Source organism: Protopterus annectens, chromosome 13.part0, assembly GCF_019279795.1.
Source record: "Protopterus annectens isolate FY-2018-M chromosome 13.part0, PAN1.0, whole genome shotgun sequence".
Classification (NCBI taxonomy): Eukaryota; Metazoa; Chordata; order Ceratodontiformes; family Protopteridae; genus Protopterus; species Protopterus annectens.
Genome location: NC_056747.1, coordinates 567870329 through 567893690, shown reverse-complemented (window position 1 = coordinate 567893690; position 23362 = coordinate 567870329). Strand labels below are relative to the sequence as shown.

The 23362-nt window shown below is 37.1% G+C and overlaps 1 protein-coding gene across 1 annotated transcript in view; it reads left to right on the top strand.

Annotated features, from left to right (window-relative positions):
* PHKG1 (phosphorylase kinase catalytic subunit gamma 1) overlaps nucleotides 1-23362 on the top strand; it is a 258717-nt gene that overhangs the window by 197924 nt on the left and 37431 nt on the right. Inside the window, exons 4-5 of the mRNA XM_044054212.1 lie at nucleotides 909-963; nucleotides 17493-17558. Coding sequence (XP_043910147.1) covers nucleotides 909-963; nucleotides 17493-17558 — 121 coding nt within the window. The remainder of the gene's footprint in view (nucleotides 1-908; nucleotides 964-17492; nucleotides 17559-23362) is intronic.

Genomic DNA, 23362 nt, shown 5'->3' with positions numbered 1-23362 from the left:
AACCTCTAAACTGGAAGTATGCTACAATAAAATCTCCAAATTCGCCACCAAGGCAATTTCCCTCTCTCATCACTGCAACTCCTTACAAACTTTAAATTGGCTTGAACTCCCTAACCAACTAGACTACCTCCAAATAGTCTCTACCCACAAACTTATATTCCAACCTACCAGCGGCCCCGCACTATCCAATATTCTTCAACCATATACCCCTCCCAGACCCCTTAGATCTTCTCACCAAAACCTTATTTCCATTCACAAACCCAACCGCCCAGCTGGTAAACTTCTACTCTCCTATTCCCTAGCTAAAAAATGGAACGCCTGCCCTCTACTCTGAGGACATGTGACAACCTACACTCCTTCAAAACACAACTCCATTGCTACCTGCAAACTCAAAAAAATGCAACTACACTCTTTATTCTTTACCACCCAAGCTCTCATCTTCCTACTCTCCTGGCTAAACTTCATACCTTGCTAATTTTCCCCTTAATCCTACATTGTTAATGTAACTAATATTTTCACATCTAACCTTATGCTTTATCCCTCTCTTCCCCCAGGACAATTCTCATTTAGCATCCTAGTTGCTTAACTATGAATTACTCTAGTATTGAATGCTTTTACCAGCTGTCCGTGGAATTTCCACCTACTTTTGACTGTAAAAATTTTTTTCTTTGTATTTTAAGTTTATGTATCTTTTATTTGTATTTTCATTATGAGATGTAACATTGTACTGTGGAGCTTTTCTCCCCGGGCCTCCACTGAAAACGGGCTCTTGAGCCCAGTGGACCTCCTCGGTCACCAACTGGAATGAATAAATAAATAATTAAATGAAGCACAATTCATCTTGTCATCATTGTTGTATCTTTGGTTTCTGTTTCTGAAATTATTTTTTGCTCTGTTCTCTATTATAGTTCAACTGATTGACAGCTACGAGTCCCACACATTCTTCTTCTTGGTGTTTGATCTGTAAGTAACACTATTTTTGTTTTTTCTTCTTCATTTTGTTGGCAGTGTGAGTTATTTTAACTGCAGTTATGCTTTGTAATTTAACAAGTACAGCCAGTGTATTCCAGTCAAATACACACAGATACAACCACAGAAAGTGACAGCTTCATCTTTGCGATTTGCCCCTTTTTCATGATATACAGGAAGATGAATATTTCCAAGGCAACATTTTCAATTTCCATGTGGAAGAGTAGCAGTCAGTTCTCAGACTATAAATGTAGTAAGGGAAGTCACTTTAAAGAGTGTTTGACAATTAGCTAACACCACACCTCTGCTAGTAGTATGACACAGTCCATGCTTCCTGCATTGATGTTCATGACATTTCATCAATGGTAAGACAAATGTAGCTAAGGAATTAAATAAGAAAAAAGTTAGTCCATGCTTGGGTTGCGAAATAATTGCCAGTGATGGAACAGCAAAATGGTTAGGACTTTAGAAGGGGGAAGAAGAGTACAGGTAAGTAAAGAGTAATTAAAATGGTACTCAGACTGCAAATTTACCATACATAAATAGAAGCAGGAGTCTGAACTTTGCTTACAGAAGGAGTTGAGGAAAAGGGAACAAAACACAGAGCTGGGAGTGTCTCATGAGATGGATGAGGATATATCTGCAAAACTTATTTCAAATAGAAAAAAATATTCTAGACCCAAAAAAACTTTTCTAGTAGAATATAAGAAGGTATTAATTTACTGAAAGAGTGGAATACAGCTGGAAACACATGCTACCAAGTATTTTAGCACATGGACATAACAATTGTGCATAATGAAGCATGGTCAAATAATGTAAAGTAATCAAAATGGGTGAGACTGGAAATCATTTAGGAACCAAGATATAGGCTAGCAGGTAAAATGTCAGAAGATGCTGCTGCTCTTTCCTTTAGAAACACTGTACATTTTTATATTTTAATAGATTTGTAATGCCCCAACCCAGTTAACTTGGAATTAGTGGCACCACAGATTTGCTGTGCCCCTCATTAACTCATTAATTTATATATCCATAGCCTCCCTGATTTTGGGATGTCTAAAACTGGTTCCCAGATGTCAGAATTCTGGGTCAGTAGCAGACTATGTGTGAATCCACTACAATATTGAAATAGCATTTCATAAACTAAAAAGATTTACACAATGGAACAACCTGACAATCACAAGAAGTAAGGTTGTTACTGTGTTAAAATGTACTGTGTTCTTATTATTAACTGCTTATTAATTGCTCTTTAACTACTGTACTACCATGCTTACTTCCAGCTTGTGTGCATTTCAGGAGAGATGTGACTTATTTTTCAGGAAGGAATTCAAGTCAAGCTGAAACACAGCATGACACACAGTCATATTATCAATACGAAAGCTATGATTATAACTGCAACTCAAATTTTCTAGAACTTCTTGCCTTGGGAATTAAAGCAACAGCTTCAGAATTTGCCAGGAGGGAGGAACTAAAATTAGAATAATGTCAAAAGCTCTGATAATGGATTGGACATACTTATAAAGTAACTGTATACATTAAGATCTGTTACAGTGTCAGGCTAATGTAAATACTGAACATAGTTATTTAAGGTGTTATGTATAAATACTATGGAATTCGTTCAAATGTACTTGAAAAATAAAAAAAAAATGAACAAAAAAAAGAATAATGTCAAAAGGTAGATATAAAACACCCAGAAAGCTGATTAGGATGATGGTATTTGAATTACAATACCTTTTTTGAAGGGGAAGAATGTGAAGTGTAATGTATGATTTTTTTTTTTTTACTTCATTTCCACCACAAAAAAAGCAACTTCACAGGCATAATTTTAGTCAAACTCAGAAACAGCTGAGAGATATCATTTAAATTAAGACAGTAACAGCAATAGCTGAAGCAGGTGGAGTTTACATGATGAGTTTGTGCCTTGCCATACTCATATTACGCTGTAACCTTTAATGTGACTCAGCAAAGCTCTGCACATTCTGTTCTTAGAGTGTGGTCCTCAGGGGTCAAGCAGTTCATTGCCTTTTACCCCTCTCCATTTTGACAGTCTGTCAAACTTTAAGACTTATGAATAGCTTATATTAATCATAATGCTTGCATGGATGTGTTCCCTGAATCAACCTTTAGCCTTCAGTATAAATTTCTTATTAAACTCTGAAGTGATTAAAGACACCTTACATTACATTATTCTATAAAATGGCATCATGAACCTATCAAACAGATGTCCTCATTTCAAAGCACTTTGTCACAGTCTTCTATGGTACACTGCATGGATATGAATTAGGCCTGTATGATCCTAGGTAGTTGCTATATGACATCAAAGATGTCTTCTCAATGCACGGATCTCAAACCATGCTCATGATTCAAAAAAAAATCTGTAGTAAAACATTACATGTCCCAGTAAACACTTAACCACACTCTAAATATACTGTTTTTATGATCCATAGCCAAAAGGCCACGTCAGTAAAACAAAAATGCTAAAAATACACTGGGAATCCACTAGCAAAATAAAATGAATTACAAAGAGAATGAAAATGAATTCAGTCCACAACTAATGATATGAATTTGTGTAGTTGTGTTATTAATTCCAAACTTTTACTTTATTAAAATGTAATTAATAAACCTATTAATACATAAAGAGTCCATGAAGTGCTTCCAATGCCATAAGATTGTATGCAAATAGTTATCCTTATATAAATCACTGGTGCACTTACGTTTATGATATTCAGCAGGAGGACAATCACTGTAAAATTGATACATGTTTTATATATATGAAGTGTATCCAAAGGAATGCAGCAAGCTCAGCCAAAAATGTTGACTGTTCAATCAGGAAAGTAGATTTGCCCATGAAGGTGATACTCAAGTAGGTAAATATTATTTGGGTGGGTAAATCTGGCTTTACCAAAGGCTAGACGAGCATTAAAATTATACAGTGACCCCCTTTAAAAATATTTTCTACCTTTTTTAAACAGATTTGTTATATTGAGGTACTCCTCTGTATGTCTCTATATGCCGATTTTTAAAAAATTAAATAACATAAAACAGAAGAGAATAATGAAACAAGGAAAGAAAGAGCCAATATAATAAAACCATTAAGCCAGAAGCAAACAAAAACGACATTTAATGAGCACTTTAGTGAACAATTATACAGATTTGATATAATGAAGTCTGTTTACAAAATTTGCCAGAAACATTTTGTGTAGCTTATAGCAACACTTAAAAATAAACAGTTTGTCTGTTTAACTAATTTATTTTTGTTTTATAGTTTATTTGGTATAGAAAGTTGCGGTTATTCTACACTCGGGTGACTACAGTTTCAACAAGCAACATTTTAGAGTAATATTTTAATTGCAGTTTTCCAAAAGCTGATTCACTTGTATTGTGTGGGGTGGAGGTGTACTGCAGTGGGATTTTTCAGATTTCCCCACTGTTGTGTGACCATGGAACTGACATATATTATCAGGGTGGGTATGGCAAAATTGTTAAGGTCTTGACCTTAACAAATACAAAGTACAGGGTTTGATTTTGGCCTCAGGTCATTGGCTAGGCTTAAAATGGTAATTCAGGGCAGTTATTCTAGTATTCATCTATGAACCTATATATGTATAAAGTGAGTGGAGGAGTGGGTTCAAGATCCCCACATAGAGATACAGGGAAGTGTCTGCCCTCTACAACATTTTTCACTTTTTTTATACATTTGAGTTATGTTTCACAATGTAGAAATTCATACCTCTCAGTGTAAAAAATTTGCACAAAGCCAGAAATAATGGGGGAACAAAGCCCCCAAAATAGGGAGAGATTTTAAATATTGCTCCTTATAAACTTAGAAAGTTGCTAGAATGAGATACTTTTCTTTATTATATGTTTTCTGAAGGATACAACATCTTGAAACTCAAAAGTCTGTCATTATTTAGTATTATTTAGTGACTTCGGTCCTCAATGATTTGCCAGAAAACCACAAATTTTAAGAGGAAAAAAACAAAACTAAGGCAAAAATTTGGACATTCTGCCAAAATATGGATAGTTGAGAGGTATGGAAGAAATAATAAACTGTAACTTATAGAATGCCAATTGAAATTATTATATGTAAATAGAATGTTGTACTAAGGGGATCAGTTGTGCTTTCATTATGCTCTTAAATTGAGGAGCGATGATTCTTTCCATATTGTTAGCGCATTCTGTTCATCTGTGCTATGGCTAGTGAGCAGTTACACAGGATGTGTAATGGCCTCAGATGTAACTGTCATATTTGTATATCATTAAAGTAGATACATTGTCAAGTATGAACAAGTCAGAGAAGGAGATTAAAACTGCTTTCACCAAGATTTACTATAGGCCAACTATGACTGCATGATCATGTGATGAACACACAACCCACTAGATTTGGCTCCCCTAATGACATAGGTTCCTAGGTTCATAGGTGTATACTAGGCTAATGACCATTAGGGCCCTTTTAAGCCTGGCTGTGCAACCCAAATGTGATCAACAAATTTGATTTATATACTGGTGATTTACTGACTGCCTCTGTCCATCAAAGATGTAGGAGACAGACCAGGGGTGGATTACCAATTACCCATCCATTGGTCTAAGTTGTGCCTAAAAAGGGACAGGAAGGAACTCTGCTTCGGATGGATAGGGAACCTGTTCCAGGGAATGGGAATTCTCTAAAAAGCATATCTGAGTCTCCAACATATGTTATGTCACAATCAAATTTAGTCTTTTAATCTAGTAATTCTGATGCTGTTTGTTTTGAGGATGTGCAAGAGGTTAATCAAAACAGTGTCTAGGGCTGCCTTGCATGCCAGTCAATGATCACCTTTCAGAAGTCGGTCTGATACTGAAAGAATTGATAAGACTGTAGTATACTAGAATTAACTGGAAACAACTGAAATGAGACTGGAATGAATGTCCTTATTTGTTAATTACCCAAACGTTTGCTGAACACGTGCTAGTCTCTCCTCTATGGGCCAAGTCTTTGTACTTTTCAGAATGAATTCTGCACACGCTGTATTTCAGTTTATAAATGCTTTTTTAGATGTGAAGAACATCCAAATACTGTCTCCAATAACACTGCTGATAAACAATAACAGTCTGTAGAGATGGTAGAATGCTGGATAACAGTAACAGTGCTGATAAATATAGCTAAAGTTTCTGCAGGTATATTCTGATTCTCCTGAATAATATCAACTGAACAGTCTTTTCCTCCTGAATAGCATGGATATTTGACCTGGCTTCTATACTCAGGCTCAAGTGTCTGTTTTGCAAAGACATTTTGCATATCAGACCAAAAGCTAACTTAACTGACTCAACTGACTGTGTCTGAAGTAGATATAATATTAAAACTGTGTGATGTTCTACATACCTCTTTAGCCTTGGTTTTCAAGCCTTGTCTTGCATGTGCCTCACAGTGCCTAAATGTCTATTCTTTATCTAGCATTCTATTGCACATACGCATATCTTTCCCTTGAGAAAGGAACATCCTGTAGCTTTCCTTGAAAACTGTTATTTATGCACATCTCATGCTTAGCCAGCAAGATTATCTTTTCCTTTCTACTGAACTTTCTTTCCCTGAAACTGAATGCATACATGAAAACACAAGTCTGACTATATTTTCAGGCTTATTGTTCTACCTTAATGTACTATAGTGAACTTAATAAGAATACCCTCAGTCTAATAGATACCAAGTAAAGAGACAGGGCTTTGAGGTGATCAGTGTAAGACATTATGTTTACTCCCTGTGTTCTTTTTGTAAAGCACCTTTGTGAACATTCTATTTGCTGCATGTGTCTGGTCAGGTACAATGAAGGAGGCATTATACTCTATGATGGGTCTGATAAGGTCAGAGTATAGTGGTGTGATGACCTTTCTGGACCTGGATGTCATGCCTTACTTATAGGTTGAGCAACACAGAAGGATTTTCTTACTACCTTAGACACATGTTGGTTGAAGACTAGGTTACTATCTACATGAGTTCCTGGATCACAGAATAGTGAATCAACTTTTATGGGTGTTTTATTGATGATGTAGTTATACGGGGTGGAAGACTTCTCAAAATGTATTCCTTGATATTGAGTTTTAAGGCATGGGTTTGTCACCAAGTCTCATCTTGGGGTGATTCAGTGACTGCTCCTGGTTTGCAATCATCTGTGAACTTGGTTAGCCAGAGACCTTTGACATCCAAGAAGTAGATGCCGAAGAGGAGTGGGCCCAGCACAGATTCCTGGGGAACTCAAGTGGCAGCAGCCTCTTTGTAGAGGTGACCTCACTGATTCTAACCTCCTGGGTTCTATCACTGAGCGAGCTAGCTATCCAGTGTGTTATAAATGGGTATATTCCCAATTCTGTAGGTTTGTTGACAATGTCCGACCAGAGTATTGTATCAAATGCTTTAGCCAGATCTAGGTAGGCAGTATGCACTATTTTCTCCTCATCCATTGCCTTACTGACCTTTTCAGGGAAGTCTACAAGATTCAGTAAGCACAACCTTTATTTGACAAAACCAAACTGGGATGGGTCCAGTGTCTGTAGGTCTCCTTTGCCATTGCTGATGATTTCCATAATAATTCTTGCCATGGCTTTGGAAATAAGACTAATCAGACTAATGAGTCTGTAGTTTCCAGGATCTGTTGAAGGCTGTTCCCTTATGAAGGGGGGTGATTGTCACAGTCCTCCATTCATGTGGCATAAAGCCTGTTTTAAGACTATAGTTAAATAATAACTCCTGGAGTCCTGATAGATCATGTTTTAGACTATTCAGGAGGCACCCCGGGATGTTACTGGGTTCCACTGAGGCCGTGTTCTTGGCTTTAGTGATTGTAGCCAGTACATGCTCCCTAGCTAAAGTTGGAGGAGTTATATTTGAGGGTATTTTTAGGGTGACAGTTGGTGGTGAAAGGAGGTAAAGTTGGAACTGAATTTGTCTGCTATTTCGCCAAGCTCGGTGAATGTGGCACCATTAACCACCAGTTCGGAACATTGTTGTGTGCTGCCCCTGATGTTTCTGACATAGCTGTAAAAAGGCCCTATGGTTATCTTTCATCTGGGAGGCTATCTTAACCTCAAAGTTCTACTTTGCTTGACCTAATTAGGCCTCCTAGTTACCTATTTACTTTGATGAGAGAGTTTTTATCTTTGAGGGAATTACCCTTCCTGATTTTTGCCATATTTATTTTCCTTTTGTTGAATACCGTGTTTAATTTGGGATGCCACCAATACAGTTTGCTTCTGGGGCTAGTCCTGGACTTACTTCTGGTAGGTACAGCAGCTTCTATGCAGTCATTGACATGGTTGCACAGAGTTTCTGAGAGCAATTCAGCATAGGCTTCTGTGTTCTCTGGGTTTAGAGGGACACTGAATTTTGACAAACTATCACTTAATAAAAGGTAATTTGCCTTGGAATAGTTCCTAAGTGTTATTGGCTTTAATGGGATAACAGTGTTGATTTTGATTTCAAAGGAGACAGCTTTATGGCCAGACCTTACCAGGGAGGATGAGACATGGGGGGTGCAGCATTCTCCCATATTTGCAAACATGAGGTCCAGTGTATTGTAGCATCTAGTGGGTATATTCACTATTTGATCAAGGGTGTTTGTATTTACAAAGTCCAGGAATATCTGTGCCTGTAGATTTGAGGTTGTATAGGATTCTCACTCTATAGAGGGGTCATATTAAAGTTTTCCATAAGTAGGCTGTTAGGTTGGATGGTGAGTGACTCCAGTAGGTCCAAGTATGCATTGTGAGCTTTTTGGGACGTGGAGGGAGACTTATGGCTAGGATGTGGTAAAGGATTTTGTCTGTGGTGATCTGCATGTGGAGGAACTCCAGAACATCATCCTGTTTGACCACCATAGAAGTATGTTTGTTACTGATGTATTTAGATGTATACTGAGACACCTCCACCTTTAGCCCTTCTCTGTGCAGCTACTGGTCTAAAATTGTGGAAGGCACTGAAACCTTGCACTTCCAGGGTACACTTTGCCACTTTAAACAATGTCTTGTTAACTGCACATCTGTCTACATGTTCCAGTATAAGAAGGGCTTGGAGGGAGGGTTGTTTTTTATTTAGTAACCTGGTACTGAGCAGTGACACCTTCAGGCTCAGTTGACTTGATTTTGCTATGTCAGTAGGTTTGTCGATTTGGCATTGCCTAAAAAAGGCACTATGGAGGTTGAAAAACATTTAGCTAGTATTCGAAAGTCAACAGGGGAAAGGTGCAGACCATACTTGACAAAGCAATATGGTCTGTTAACCATGTTCTCCCACATTGACAAATTTTGAATCCCCTTAGAATGACACCAGAAAGACAGACAGTTCCTGAAATCGATCATTTTTTGCTCATATTCTAGCATTATCCTTGATGATGGTAATATGCTGCTCATAACAGCCAGAGGCACATACTCTGAAAGCTCCATAATGTCTCTCTTCATATAGTCCACGGAGGTACATCTCAGGTCTTTTACACCAACATAGTGTAAATGACCTACATGAACTATATGCACATATTACTATATATGTGATAGTAATCTTAAGGAGCTCTGAAGGTATTTCATATGCTGATGGTGATCCAAAGTTTCATTTGAGTTAGGAATTCCCTGGTGACAGATGTATTAGATGGTCAGAGATGCAGATCACTTTATGTTTCCATAATGATGCTATTTTGGTGTACAACAGGATTACTGGGCTGAAGTATGTAATTACAAAAGTAGTCTATAAAGGGTTGAGATGTTGCTATCTGTGTCTTTGTTGGTGGTGGTGTTATGTTGTTGCTGTTGGTTTTGAATGCAGGACATTATGAACAGTCTTTCACTATTTGCTTGGATTTTAGTTGAGATGTTCTGAAGTTGTTTTGTTTTGCTCTGGTTTTTGCAGCATTCTATTAGCTTATTGCCTTGCAGTTTTCCATACTTATTTTTTCTTGCATTAGAAAATACTTAAGTTGTCATATCATCTACTGTTGGTGTTTTGATTCTTACTATTCTGATGGGTGGTTGTCCAGGTTGGGTTAGAAGGTTGAGCTGAATAATTCTATCACTTCCTCTGGACACTTTATAGTACAAAATTCGAAACTAGTCTGTTGAGCTTAGTACTTTCTGAGATGTGGAACAATTAAACACTTCATCTTTCTTCTAGCTCTGTATTTCTGTGCGATACATAAGGATATAACTTTTCATACTGCGTTAAGTTGGCATATTGTCACTTATGTGATTTGGTTTCGTAACCTTTTTTCTTTGTAGGAATACTGCTTTAAATCCTGTCCACGGCCTTTTCTCTTTTGATGGCCAAATCTGTTCAAGTTGCTTGGTTTGTACACTGAGTACATTCAAACAGACAGTTGTGGTTGGTGTTATCAGATCTTTGATCTAGAAGGTTGCTCTGCCTTTAGGACTGTTTCTCGTTTTTATCCATGCATGTGCCTACCACAATTTTTAAACTGTAGACAGATATGATTCTAAGCTTTTTCTTTTTTTTTTTTGGTGAGGGAGATAATGGGAATTTCTTTTTTTTTTTTTTTTTTTTTTTTGTAGTTGGCAGTTGTAAAGTATGACAGTGTAACTGATGATGTCTTTTATAAGAATGGCTACTCCCCTTTGCATAGACTGCTTATTCTTACAAGTGTTTATATCAGATTTATATAGATTTCCCCATGCTTCTAGTTGTAGCATGTTGTTATTGATACTTGTAATATGTATATTGACTTGCCTAGAGGTCTTGCCCATGCTGGCATATATGGTGAGTTTAACAAATATTCGTTGATAGAAGGCCTTGGGTTGAAATATATATTTGAAATACATTTTATCTGTGTGCAGTTGAATCAAGGCATATGAGGAAATGTTTTGATATAGTTTTCCATGTAGTAAGATACACCCAGGCTCTCCAATCAGAACCACGGCTGGATCATCGTGTTCCTGATGCCATTTTCTGGTCTTCAATCTGTCTTGCACTTCTAAGATTCAGGAACCAGCCAGGGTCCTCAATTCAGCTGAACAGCAAAGAAAAGATGACTTCTGCTTTTATAACTGTAGCAAGCTGTGTGCTACATTTGTAGGAAGCCTATACCAAACATAAAATGCTGAAGCACTTTTGTACTGCAGAGAAGAGTATCAAAATTCATTTCTGTACTGACATTCAGAAATGCCAGTACAGCAGTGAATATTGGTACTTCACTAACAATTGATAAGCATCTCCCATTGTGCCCCTATCACCTTGCGCCTGAGGCACTTGCCCCCTATGCCCAACCCAAACTACATTACTGTCTTCGGTGCAGTCAGTCGTGTAAGTGAAAAGACCTTTTAGTGTTCAGGTAAGGGAAATGCATATGTTTAAAATCTTCCAGAACAACTATAAAGCAAGGAATGTAATAAGGTTTGGCAGACTTTTTATGGCACAGGTGGATGGACTCTTGACTGCAGTTCCAGGTTACCCAGATTCCTGACTTAATTAGTGCACCCAGTCCCTGAGAAGTAAGTTACAGGGGAGGAGGGAGCAAGAAGTGGCAAATTTGAACACTTTCCTGCTCTTTGGGTGGTCTGGATTTCTAGGAAGGTCTACACCTTACAGGGGGCACTAGGAGCTTCACCCTTGCAGCAAAGCAGCAGTAGCACTCACCAGCAGATCATATGCAGCCTGCTGGCACTAATATCACTTTATGTTAGACATAGGAGCGTGAATGAGAGTAGGGAATAATCAATTCTAAACTGCTTGACAATGACAACTTACCTCATCCCAGCTCTCATCCTAGCTGGTAACATGGTTACAGGCAGCCAATGAAGGAACTAATGTGTCAGAAGAGTAAAGAAGGGGCTTTATGGCCTGGCAAAGAAGACCAAAATATAAACAATTTTCTGAAAAGCTACACACTTCTGAACCACATTCATTAACCAGTTTATACTGCAGCTTTTAGGACATTAACAAAGCCCTTAACAATCATAAGCCCTTAACAATGACATAGGTTCAAAGCATTGGTTTACAAATGCTACTTACAGGCAACAAATTTTCCACTCAAATGTCGCTGACAGGTTCTTCAAACTAATGCAAGTAAACCTCCAACTTAAATGTCTGTAAACAGTATGGCAGGCTGCAATTAGGAATCCCACATAACTCAGAAGTATAAAATTCAGTTATAAACATAACACAAAATTCAATTATGAATATAACACAATCAGCAGATGAACAACAGTAGCTCTGCCAGCAAAAAAAGTTGAGTCAATAATGTCAAAAATAATGTACAACTTTTTAACATGAATGCTTCACTAAAAAGGTGAATTTCTTTACATCTATGTCTTTTTACACATAACAAGTTTCTTATGATCAGGTACTCCTTCATAATCTTCTATAATATGTGTTATACATGGAGAAACAGTAGCATACATAAGTGTTATACAAGTTAAAAGAAACATAATAATGTGCTATCATAGCCGGCCATAGGCACAGACCAACTAGGTGGCCGCCTAGGGTGTAGTCTAGCAGGGGAGCTTTTCCAGAAATCTGGATGGTGTAGATAGGCCAGAATGGGGTCAACAATTGGTGTTGGGGAGGTGCTGTGGAGACCTTTTGCCTAGGGCACCAGCTGACAAAAGGCCAGCGTTGTGTGTTATCACTATAAAATGGCAGAATTCATTTCATGATGTAAATAAAATAAGAAACATTCTACTATGTATTATAAATTAAAAATAATAAAGTAGCAGTTCTTTTCTCTTCTTTTTCAGTTTTGTTTACACATGCATTCTTGTATATACTCAGTGGTGAAATGACTCTTTAAACAACATCACAAAGATTTTACACCACAGATCATAAAAGCATTGGCTGGAAGGTCATGAATGTAAATACAGGCAGCAGCACTTAGCAGAAGGGATTTCTACTAGTTTTAGGCTAGCATGCATTATTTTATGTGACTAATATTTATGTAGAAGATAGGCACATGTCCAGATGCCCCTACTGGTGCACACTGACTGATGAGCTATTCTGGAGACCTGCACCATCAGAGACCATAAAAATACTGCTAACCAAATTCTAAATTTTGATGTTAGGATTATGTCAGATTTATTTTGAACTATGCAAGCCCTTTAAGAACTAAAAAAGGCTGATGGGGCCAGTAAGGTATCTGCTGGTTGTTGACTGAAGTCAGACACAGTTTGTTTACTTTCTGCTGACTAGTTTGGTCCATTAGGCCTGTGGCTTGTTTTCAGTTGGGGACCAAAGCAGTAGTTATATAGATTAAATGAAATTTGACCAAAATAGTGGGGAAATACCATTGCCCTTTGCAAGAGATTTGGTTGGGCATTTCTGTGTCAGTGAGTGTGTTGGACAATTTTGGGAAACTTTTGATGGTAGACACAGAGAAAATAATGTGGAGTTGGAGTCCAGGAGGAGGATGAGAAAATTTGAGCTGTTTGGCTGAGGGCAAAATATGGAAAAAAGAGCTACCATGGACAAAATCCATGTTCTTGAAAGGAATAATGACTGAATTTGTTACTTGGGCAGTGAATAAATGCACTAGGCAGCTATATGCTTTGCTTGGGAACATATAGTTGTTTTAGGTTTCAGGATATTATAAATTCAGATTTTGAGTCTGGTTGTTAATGACAGAACTTACAAAGTCAGCTACTTTGATACACATAGGCATAAAAAGGACTGATAACATTTTTTATGAAGTAAATCTCTGAACAAAAAAAGGAAACTGAGATCTTTTTTAGCATTTATATGTTGTTTCAGAAATGGTCAATTTAGAGATAAAACTGTTTGTAATATGTTAGAGCTTTTCTCCCCAGGGCTCCTCCAAAAAGTTTTTTTTACTAAATCCAGCTGGACAAATCCGGTAAAGAAAAGCAAAATAAAATAATAAATAAAATTAGTTTAAGGTTCATGCAGAGATATAAATTGGATGAATGACTTTATTTGTGGTGGTTTTAGACAAAGACAGGAGAAGTGAACTGTAAGGTGATGTGAGACTAAGCAGGAAAATTGCAGATTCCCTTTCTTTGCTTACAGTGGTAGGGGAGGCTGTATTTGCAGAAGGTGAGAAGTTTGAAACTGCTATTGCTCATGCTTCTGTAGCACATCTTTTGGACATCTGGGATGAGTTGTGGGTTTGAATAGGTTTTTCAGACCATAAATCATTAATAGTGCAGTTTTGAGAGGTACACAGGGGAGTTCAGAAAGTTTTTAGGAGTGACCATCTTGAAATAAGGAATGTTAACTGTTCTTTGGTAAAGTGTCAGGGAGTTTGAAAGCAAACATAAATAAAGATATAAAATATGATGTAGGGAAATGAGGAAAAATAAGGTAAATGTGTCTGAAAAATTGGTTAATCACTTGCATGAAGCTTTAAAGGAATGGAGTGAGGGGAAAGCCAAAGCTGGTGGAAATTTGGTAACAGATGTAGAAGCAGAAAGAGTATGTGTGTGTGTGTGTGTGTGTGTGTGTGTGTGTGTGTGTGTGTGTGTGTGTATATATATATATATATATATATATATATATATATATATATATATATATATATATATATATGGTTCTAGGTTACAACATCGACAGCACATAACACCGACAACGACATCACCGACATCACATCATCGACAGTTCACAAACACGACACCTCATACACTCAACACATCATCACAACAACCAATAAACAAAAGAAATCCCCTGTCCAAAAACCACACACACAACACAAGCACACCTAAATCCTAACAAACAAACACTAAACCTTACATACACAACTATCTACAACCCTAACCGAAACCCTAACCCTAAGGTCCATCACTATCGCACACTAACCTAACCCGCGCCCTAACCCTAACTCACTTAACCCGCCCCTAACCCAAACAATATCACTACTGCACCCTTACCTAACCCGCGCCCTAACCCTAACTCACTTAACCCGCCCCTAACCCAAAAAATTTCACTACTGCACCCTTACCTAACCCGCGCCCTAACCCTAACTCACTTAACCCGCCCCTAACCCAAAAAAATATCACTACTGCACCCTTACCTAACCCACGCCCTAACCCTAACTCACTTAACCCATCCCTATCCCTACAGACCGTCAACATCGCACACTTACCTTACTCGCACCCTAACGTCCGTCACTACCGCATACTTACACATCCTTTCCCCATGTCGGTGTTCTCCGCGTCGGTGTTTTCATCCGTCGATCCTCTGGCGTCGGTGATTTCGTTGTCGGTCTTGTCATCTGTCGATGTTGTAACCCAGAACCATATATATATATATATATATATATATATATATATATATAACGTGGAGGTGTGGAAATGGGGTGCTGGATGGGGAGTCTGAAAAAAATGAAGATGTGAGCTCTGGTTTGTATGAAACATTGTATTTAATTAAGGCAGCTTTGTATGGGAAACAGGAGCATATTGTTGTGATCTACACAATATTAGACTCTAAAGGCAGAAAAGATTGGCATTTTTTCTCTGTGTTCTGAGCTTCCAAATTAAATTATATAGTCAAGGAAGTATTATACAGGAGTGAGGAAGAGGGATGGTTGAATATCATGTAGGCTGCTCCATTTTATGCAGTTTCACATTCTAGTTCCTGTTGAGTGAAGTTTAAAAAAAAAAATGAGGGTTTCTGTGGAAAGGTACTGTTTTACAAGTTTGAACGGTTATAGGATATATATTAAGAGAGGGTATCTTACTCACAATCAATGCATATCACATGAATTCACAGAACATCAAAAGGTTCTGAAATAAAAACATGATTTATAAGTAAGTAAGCAATACAAAAAAAAAATGATGTTTAACTACGCAGCAGGGTTTCACACTCCCGGCACATTCACAGCCCTCTGATTTTATATAATTACTCCAACATTGTGCTAAGTTGGAGGTAAACAGAATACTTGGTTTTCCAGCAAAGTCAAGTGTTCCCTTTAATATGGGTTACTATAACCTCAGAGTTGGTATATATAGTTAGTAGGGTTGCGGTGCTGTAGCCTTGATATCATGGGGTTCAGATGACTTATAGCTTCCCTACAAAACATTTTACTGCACATTTAATTGTATTTATTGCATCCATTTATTTTAACTTGTATCATACCCTCAGACATTTTGGGGTATTTTTATCATCCAGTCTGTGTATGCATTTCCTTCTTTCTTGATTATAGTTTCTTTACAGTATTTAAGACAATATCATTAAATGTAATTAATGCATTGACAGCTCCATCAGCATGGAGGAATGTTGCCCAGATTATGACCTAGATGACCTGAATTTGATTAATAGCTCGGGTGCTACAGGACCTGACTGGGGAAAAGAGATGAATGATGAGGCAAAGCCATCTCACTTTGCTCTGGGTTGATGAAGAAGGTGCATATCCAGACTGCGAACTTCAGGTACAATCCAGAATGGAGACTGGAGACCCCTGGCATTATTTGTCTTCCAAAGGGGCAGGGCCACTAATGAGACATCTTAGACAAAAGTGGAAGACACACCCATCGCATGCTATTCCTTGGGACTGTCATGGCCATGGAATGTGCTGATGGGTAGGACTTGAGATAAAACTCTGATTCACTTCTGTGGATGACAGCACTTGACTTTGCCACAAAGTGGGATTAAACGGACCATAGGACTGTTGCCTCCAAGGAAACAAGTGGGCCAACTGGGTGAAGCAAGAGTGAGAGGGATCAGTGCAAAACACAGGAAAAATATATATATATATTATTAGAAAATATATATATATATATATATATATATATAATTAATAAAAATATACTGTTTTACTTCACACAATGTAAATGCTCTTATTTATATATATATATATATATATATATATATATATATATATATATATATATATGTGTGTGTGTGTGTGTGTGTGTGTGTGTGTATAATTGTTGATGGTACAAACCTTCAGATTTTCATGTTCTTCAACTATATAATATACATATTGAGCATGAAATTGCAATTTGAAATGTAAGGAGATGCTTAGAATATGGAATGGGTGTGTATCTGTAAAAGACAGGATACCAAAAATAAAATAATTACACATAAATTCACAGCATATAACAAAACTAACAAAGTGCATGTAATATACTGGATGAAGAATGCCCATTCATAAAACAGTGAAGATGTGCAGATTTGTTACTACCAGGGAAAACAGAACTTGTACAAAATGATCAGCAAACAGAATGTTGCAACCTTTAACATTCATATATCAGATATCTATCATAATAAAGTGATAATAAACCACCAAAAATCTGAAATAAATATTGTCACCTAAAGAGTAAACATAATTTTGTATTTCTGAAGTGTTCTAGGGCAACAATGTCTGAGTTTCACATAAAGAAACAAAGCAAACAAATGTGTGGCATGCCAACACCCTTCAGGGAAGGCTACATTTTTCAATTCCTATTTGTAATTCAAGAAATATCTTAAAATGTTTTGGTCTTTTTTTCAGATTAAAAAACAAAGAAGAATTTTAGCATGCTGTGTTTTGCCAGAAAAAGTATACAAAAGAATCTAAGTGTTTTGTCATTCCTTTGTAAAATAATAACTTGCAAAATCTATTCTACAGAATGAAGAAGGGAGAACTTTTCGACTACCTTACAGAGAAGGTCACCCTGAGTGAAAAAGAAGCCAGGTGAGAATATGACCATTTAGTCAATGCAAATGCTAGTTTTTAACTGACAAGTTTGGTGCATCCCTGAAGTGTCTCACTCATGTAACAGCTGTAAACTGCTCTGAATAACTGAGTAGAAGTCCATACGTTTATGTTTTCCCCTGTAATAAAACAGGCCTGCATCAATGGAACCAGCTTGCGAGAAGACCTCCACTATAAGACTGACCTCAATTTCTAGTGCAAGTGGAGAAATTTATAAAGGGATCAGCAGTGGCAACAATGTATGGTTTGTCGAGGCAAAGACTGTTGTTTGTACCTAAACAGTCCACAATGAAATGCAGTTAAGATGAAATGTAGTTCTACAACATTCATGACAGTGACAGTCTCCCCACCATCTCACCCTATTCAGCAGTTGACCTGCTCACTAATCTACAGAATTCTATTTTCTGAATCTAGTCTGGATATCATTGAAAGTATATTTATATGGAAAAGTCTCTACTTGGTATTATAACAAGACAAAGCAGTGAGATAAGGCCATTGCATGGACACACCATGCATCATTGCCACTATGGCCCCTTCATAAATCTCTCTCCACTTGCACTAGCACTTGAGGTCAATCTTATGGTAGAGATCTTCCCAAAGGAAGAAGGGACGGAGTACCCCATCCAAGTCACACTGGAGGCTGACAGCTACACCTGATTGTCTAAAGGTCTCAGAAAGTCCAAAGATATCCTGGGTAACTGACATGGTGGAGAATATGAGGATATATCTACATCTATATCTATATCTATCTATAGATAGATACATATGCATTATGTGCGTGTATGTGTCTGACTGTACATAAATACATGTAAGAAATAAGAAATGAAGGGGTATGCATGGCACAGTTGTTATTATATACCTAGTGCCCAGGGATCTAATGAGGCACAAGCCTTCGAATCCTAGAATGTAGAGTAATAGCTGCTGTACTTATGACATGGGAATCATTTTAAGTGTGATACTTATGTGTGGCAGAGTGTACCATCATGTACAGTAACATAAAATGGTTCCTCTGTCCATTTTAACTAATTGATTGCAATGCAGGGGTATAATATTTTAAATGTGGAATTTTGGCGTAAAACTTTCAGGACAGTTATTTTACTGAACCTTTTATCAACTGTTGTATGCCATGTAAGAATTATGTTTGTTGTTCTCATTTCACTGTCATTTTCAAAAACTGCATTTTGGATCCAAGTTGTACAAATTCAGTATCATAGTTCAGGCAGCAGTGGTTTGTAGATAATATGTTGAAAATCTTTTTTCTTTTCTTAAAAATGTATGTGGAAGTTAAATACAGATACTTCTTTCATTGCAGGTCAGAGCTGGTGAGAGAAATAATAGCTGCCAGTGAGATTTTTAAGGCAGTATGAGAAGAAATATTTAACTTGAGATGAGCAATAGGTGGTCTGTACTTCTTTTCTCATATTAGTTTTCATTTTACTTTTGATATATATGTGTCAGTGTTTCTGTTTATCAACCATGTGCATTACAGGATCATAAATTATTGACTAAATCACACTGAAATAAGCCCAGTGAAACTCTTTTCCATGTGCTACCAAGGGTCCGCCAAGGAGAGAAGTCCTATACTCCATGTGCAATGATCAAATGGTAGTGTTCACTAAAAAGCAATTCACTGGGTTCCTTCAGTCATTTGTGATCCACACCCAGATATATACATGCATATATATATATATATATATATATATATATATATATATATATATAAAATACAAGCATATAAACATTATATATTATATCTATATTACACACACACATATATATATATATGTGTATATGTATATATATATATATATATATATATATATATATATATATATATATATATATATATGTATATATATATATATATATAGATCTACCTCTTCCCTTCGAAAACACACTTCTGTGAATGGCAGTTCGCCGATTCCACTTTGCCAAAATTCCACTTTAGCGATAAAATAAATTAATTAATTATTGACACTTTTGTACTTACGTTGAAGTTCCTTTTCTATTTTGGTGCATCCCCCTTAAATTATTTTGAGGTACATATCATGAATTACAAAACATATCACGTGCATGAAAGGACAGGAATTGAAGTGATAAAGTGTTTCACTTTCACCAAAAGAAATCATGTAATGTTTCTTTAACCATTGACGTTCAACAAATTATTATTTTTTTATTCATTCGCTTCCTTGATAAGTGCATAATTCTTTTATCTTTAAAATAGGTTGTTACTATTACTTTTGCTTTCAATAAGTTCTAGTACAATCAAGTTAAATTTATCTCATACAGCAAACTGTAAGTCATTTGAAGCGCTCTCTACTAAATACACATCACTTTTTTCACACACACATTAAACTGTGAATGAGGCACAAATGAGTCCAAAGTACATATTGTGGTAAACTCAGAAAACTCACAAAATACCAATGACAAAACAAAAGCAGGAATGCCAGACTAATACAGTAATCAAAGGCAAACTGGTTCGAACACAGCACTCTTTAATAGCAACACAACAAGGTAAGCGCTTTCACGGATTACATCTGCTTCCTCTGTCTGAGGAAGCGGATGTAATCCGTGAAAGCGCTTATCTTGTTGTGTTGCTATTAAAGAGTGCTGTGTTGGAACCAGTTTGCCTTTTCTTCACTATTTTGCTGTTTGCTACATTGGTTCCTTTATCAGTTCAGAGGTTTGTTCTGACTTTACTAATATAGTAATCAGCAAGTACCAGAGATAAAGTCTTGCATAGCTTTGGGTCTGGACACATAACTGTTGCCAATTCTTGCTGAATCTAGCCAAAGCCTGAAATGGCTAGAAGTCTCAGTGAGGCTTCACGATTGATCCAGTTCATTTGGTCAGATATAGAAGTGGCCAGCCATTTCAACATCTGGCATATGATTTTAGCCAGTTCACAGTGTCAATGGCCATAGCCTGGCTGGAATCCCACTATAGCAGAGTAATATTCAAATTCAGCCAATGCATTTGACCCAGTGCCTAGCCAGTTCAAAAATGGAGCAGTGGCCACAACATATATAGATACAAATATAAATATAAATGTACATCTAGAGAGGCACATGAATATATGTGCATATATTTATGTATACATGTATGTACATGTAGGGAGACTTTGAGTCATTGAATAACAGTCCTGATGTACTTTGTCAGATTGTAGTTCATCAAAGTATTTTTTTGTATGACTTTGGCACCCATGCCTGCCAAATGTCAAGCCACCCCTTGATCAGCCATTGTACTCTTCAAAAGGGGGACCATCATCCACTCTTCTTGCCAGCAAACCACTAATTAATGCAGTTTTTCACTTTTTATATACCTCTACCTCTATTGGCAACGTAAGCCTTTGTGTCAACACAAGGACCACCAATGCCCCCTCAGTCCTCACATGCATGCTCTCCCCACATGCACCAAAAGAAACTACCACTACTGGCTTGGATGGCCACACCTACATCTTTCCAGGACTGGCTCCCTGAATCTTGACAGACCTCCTCTCTCCAGCCAAGGCTGTGTTATCAGTGCTGCATCGTAAGATAGGCAGAAACCACTATCCCTGCACCCTCCCAGATGGTCATGTCTATACTCCCTACCTGTGGCATCAAGTGCCTGAGCTTACACCACCTAAGCTGTAGTCAGGGCCTGGTCCCTCTATACCAGCAGGGTTGGCTATTGACACATTTTTACTACTGAATTTGTTGAAGATTAAGACTGGGTTTTTGACTATAAATAATTTGTCTACTTAATTTAGCACTGCATGTAGTACTTACTTTACTGTTGGTTTTTGGATTTGTGTTGTAAGAAAGGTGCTGGTACGGTTGGAAGTTGCCAGAGACATGACACAGTGGGTAATGGAGTTACCCCTACTCACTGCTGTGATCTTGGAAATAATATATATAAGTTCATGGCACTTTGTAGGGGAGGGGTGCCACCTCACAATTTGGGGGCAGGGAGGCAATCCCCCTGCAGAAATATTGCTTCTGTATATTTGATTGTTTATGGGAATTTTCTAGTTTGTGTTTCAATATTTTACGTGTTTGATAGGTATCCACTTGAGAAAGAGAGATTTACAGTACATAATGCCAGCCATGCAGTTGATTGATTTGTTTGGAGTATTTTGATTGCAAAGTGTACTGACTGTATTAAATACTAATATTTGTCTGCTCTGAATACTGTGCAGTCAGACAGTGTCAGGTAAGTGATAGTATGTTTTGGGGCAGTAGTGGGTATGTGGTGACTGTATATGTATTTGGAATCACTTCTGGTACAGTTTTCTAATGTGTGGTGGCAGTGATTTCTGTTTCACAGAGATAATTTCCTTCTTCGAGTTAGTGTGATGATGGTGTTTAAGCCAAATAAGGATCTTTAGCATAATGCGGAATACACAGATGTTTGAAGTTCAAGACATCAATCCCAAAAGTCTGAATCTCAAAGCACCAAAAAAAAAAAAACATTAAACCATCTTTTATGTGGTGGGGCATGCCCCCCTTCTGTACCACCACATCTCCTGCTACTTATATATACCAACTCTAAGATATCACTGCAGTGGGGAAAGGACAAATTCCCAAATCGCACTGTACTGTGACCTTCCAGGGTCTATATTAGATCAGCAAACACTTAAAAAAGTGAATGCTGGCGTGGCCAAGGATGAACACAGGATAGCAGCAGATTTCTTCAGCTCCACCAATTTCATTACATTGACAGGAATTAATTACTAAAAAAATTAATTTTTGAAGTAATTTTCTTTCTAAATATGTTTGTTTTATATAGTTCTTGAACTATATCTAAAAAAGAAAGGAAATCTTAATAATATTCCTGTCAGAAATTACTTTGGAAATTTTCCTGTCAGTTTATCAGTCTGAAATGAGTTCCAGTAAGACAAATTCTCAAGACTCCAGCATCAAGAAAGAACTTCAGTCTCTGATAATTATAGTCCAGCAAATTACTGCTAAGATGGATAAAATGGATACTAAAATAGACACTTTCATAGAAAAAACTACAAAACAAATAGACTTGTTACATATGGACCTGCAACAACAGAAGATCCAGATGGCAGGCATAGAAGAAGCTGTGAATGACATGGAAAATAGAATACAAGAAGAGGAAATCAACATTGAGTTTCTGCTGAAACAAAATACACATTTACAAACAAAGCTGGATGACCTGGAAAATAGATCTAGACGCAATAACATTAGGATTTTGGACTGCCAGAAAATATTGAAGGTAACAATATTACTTCTTTTTAACAACATGGCTCCTAAAACTTTAGATTTACCAGAAGCATTCTCTTTTGGTATCGAAAGAGCACATAGATCTATAGCTAATACTAACTCTAACAAAACTATCCTAGATCAGTTATAGTTAGATTTCTATCATCTTTTGATAAAGAGATGGTTCTTAAATCTGCTTGGGCTAAAGCTCCTGTTAAGTTTAATGAAACAACTGTGCATTTTGACAATGACTATTCTTCCATGGTATTAGCTAAAAGAAAAGTTTTTCTGCCACTAATAAGGGAGCTTAAAAAGCACAGTTTAAAACATACCTTCTGTTTCCTGCCAAGCTTAAAATCTTCCTTCCTGATGGTCCTAAAATTTTCGATGACTTAGACTCTGCTTTACTGTTTATAAAAAAAAATAAGATTTTGGAAAAAATAGAAGAAATGGATTGGGCTAGTTCTTCGTTAAAGAGACTGGCAACTGAAACTTCGTGGAAGACTTCAGAGAAGAAGAAGAGACTAAAAAACAAATGATTTGTACTATGTTTTTTCTCTCTCATCATTTTAT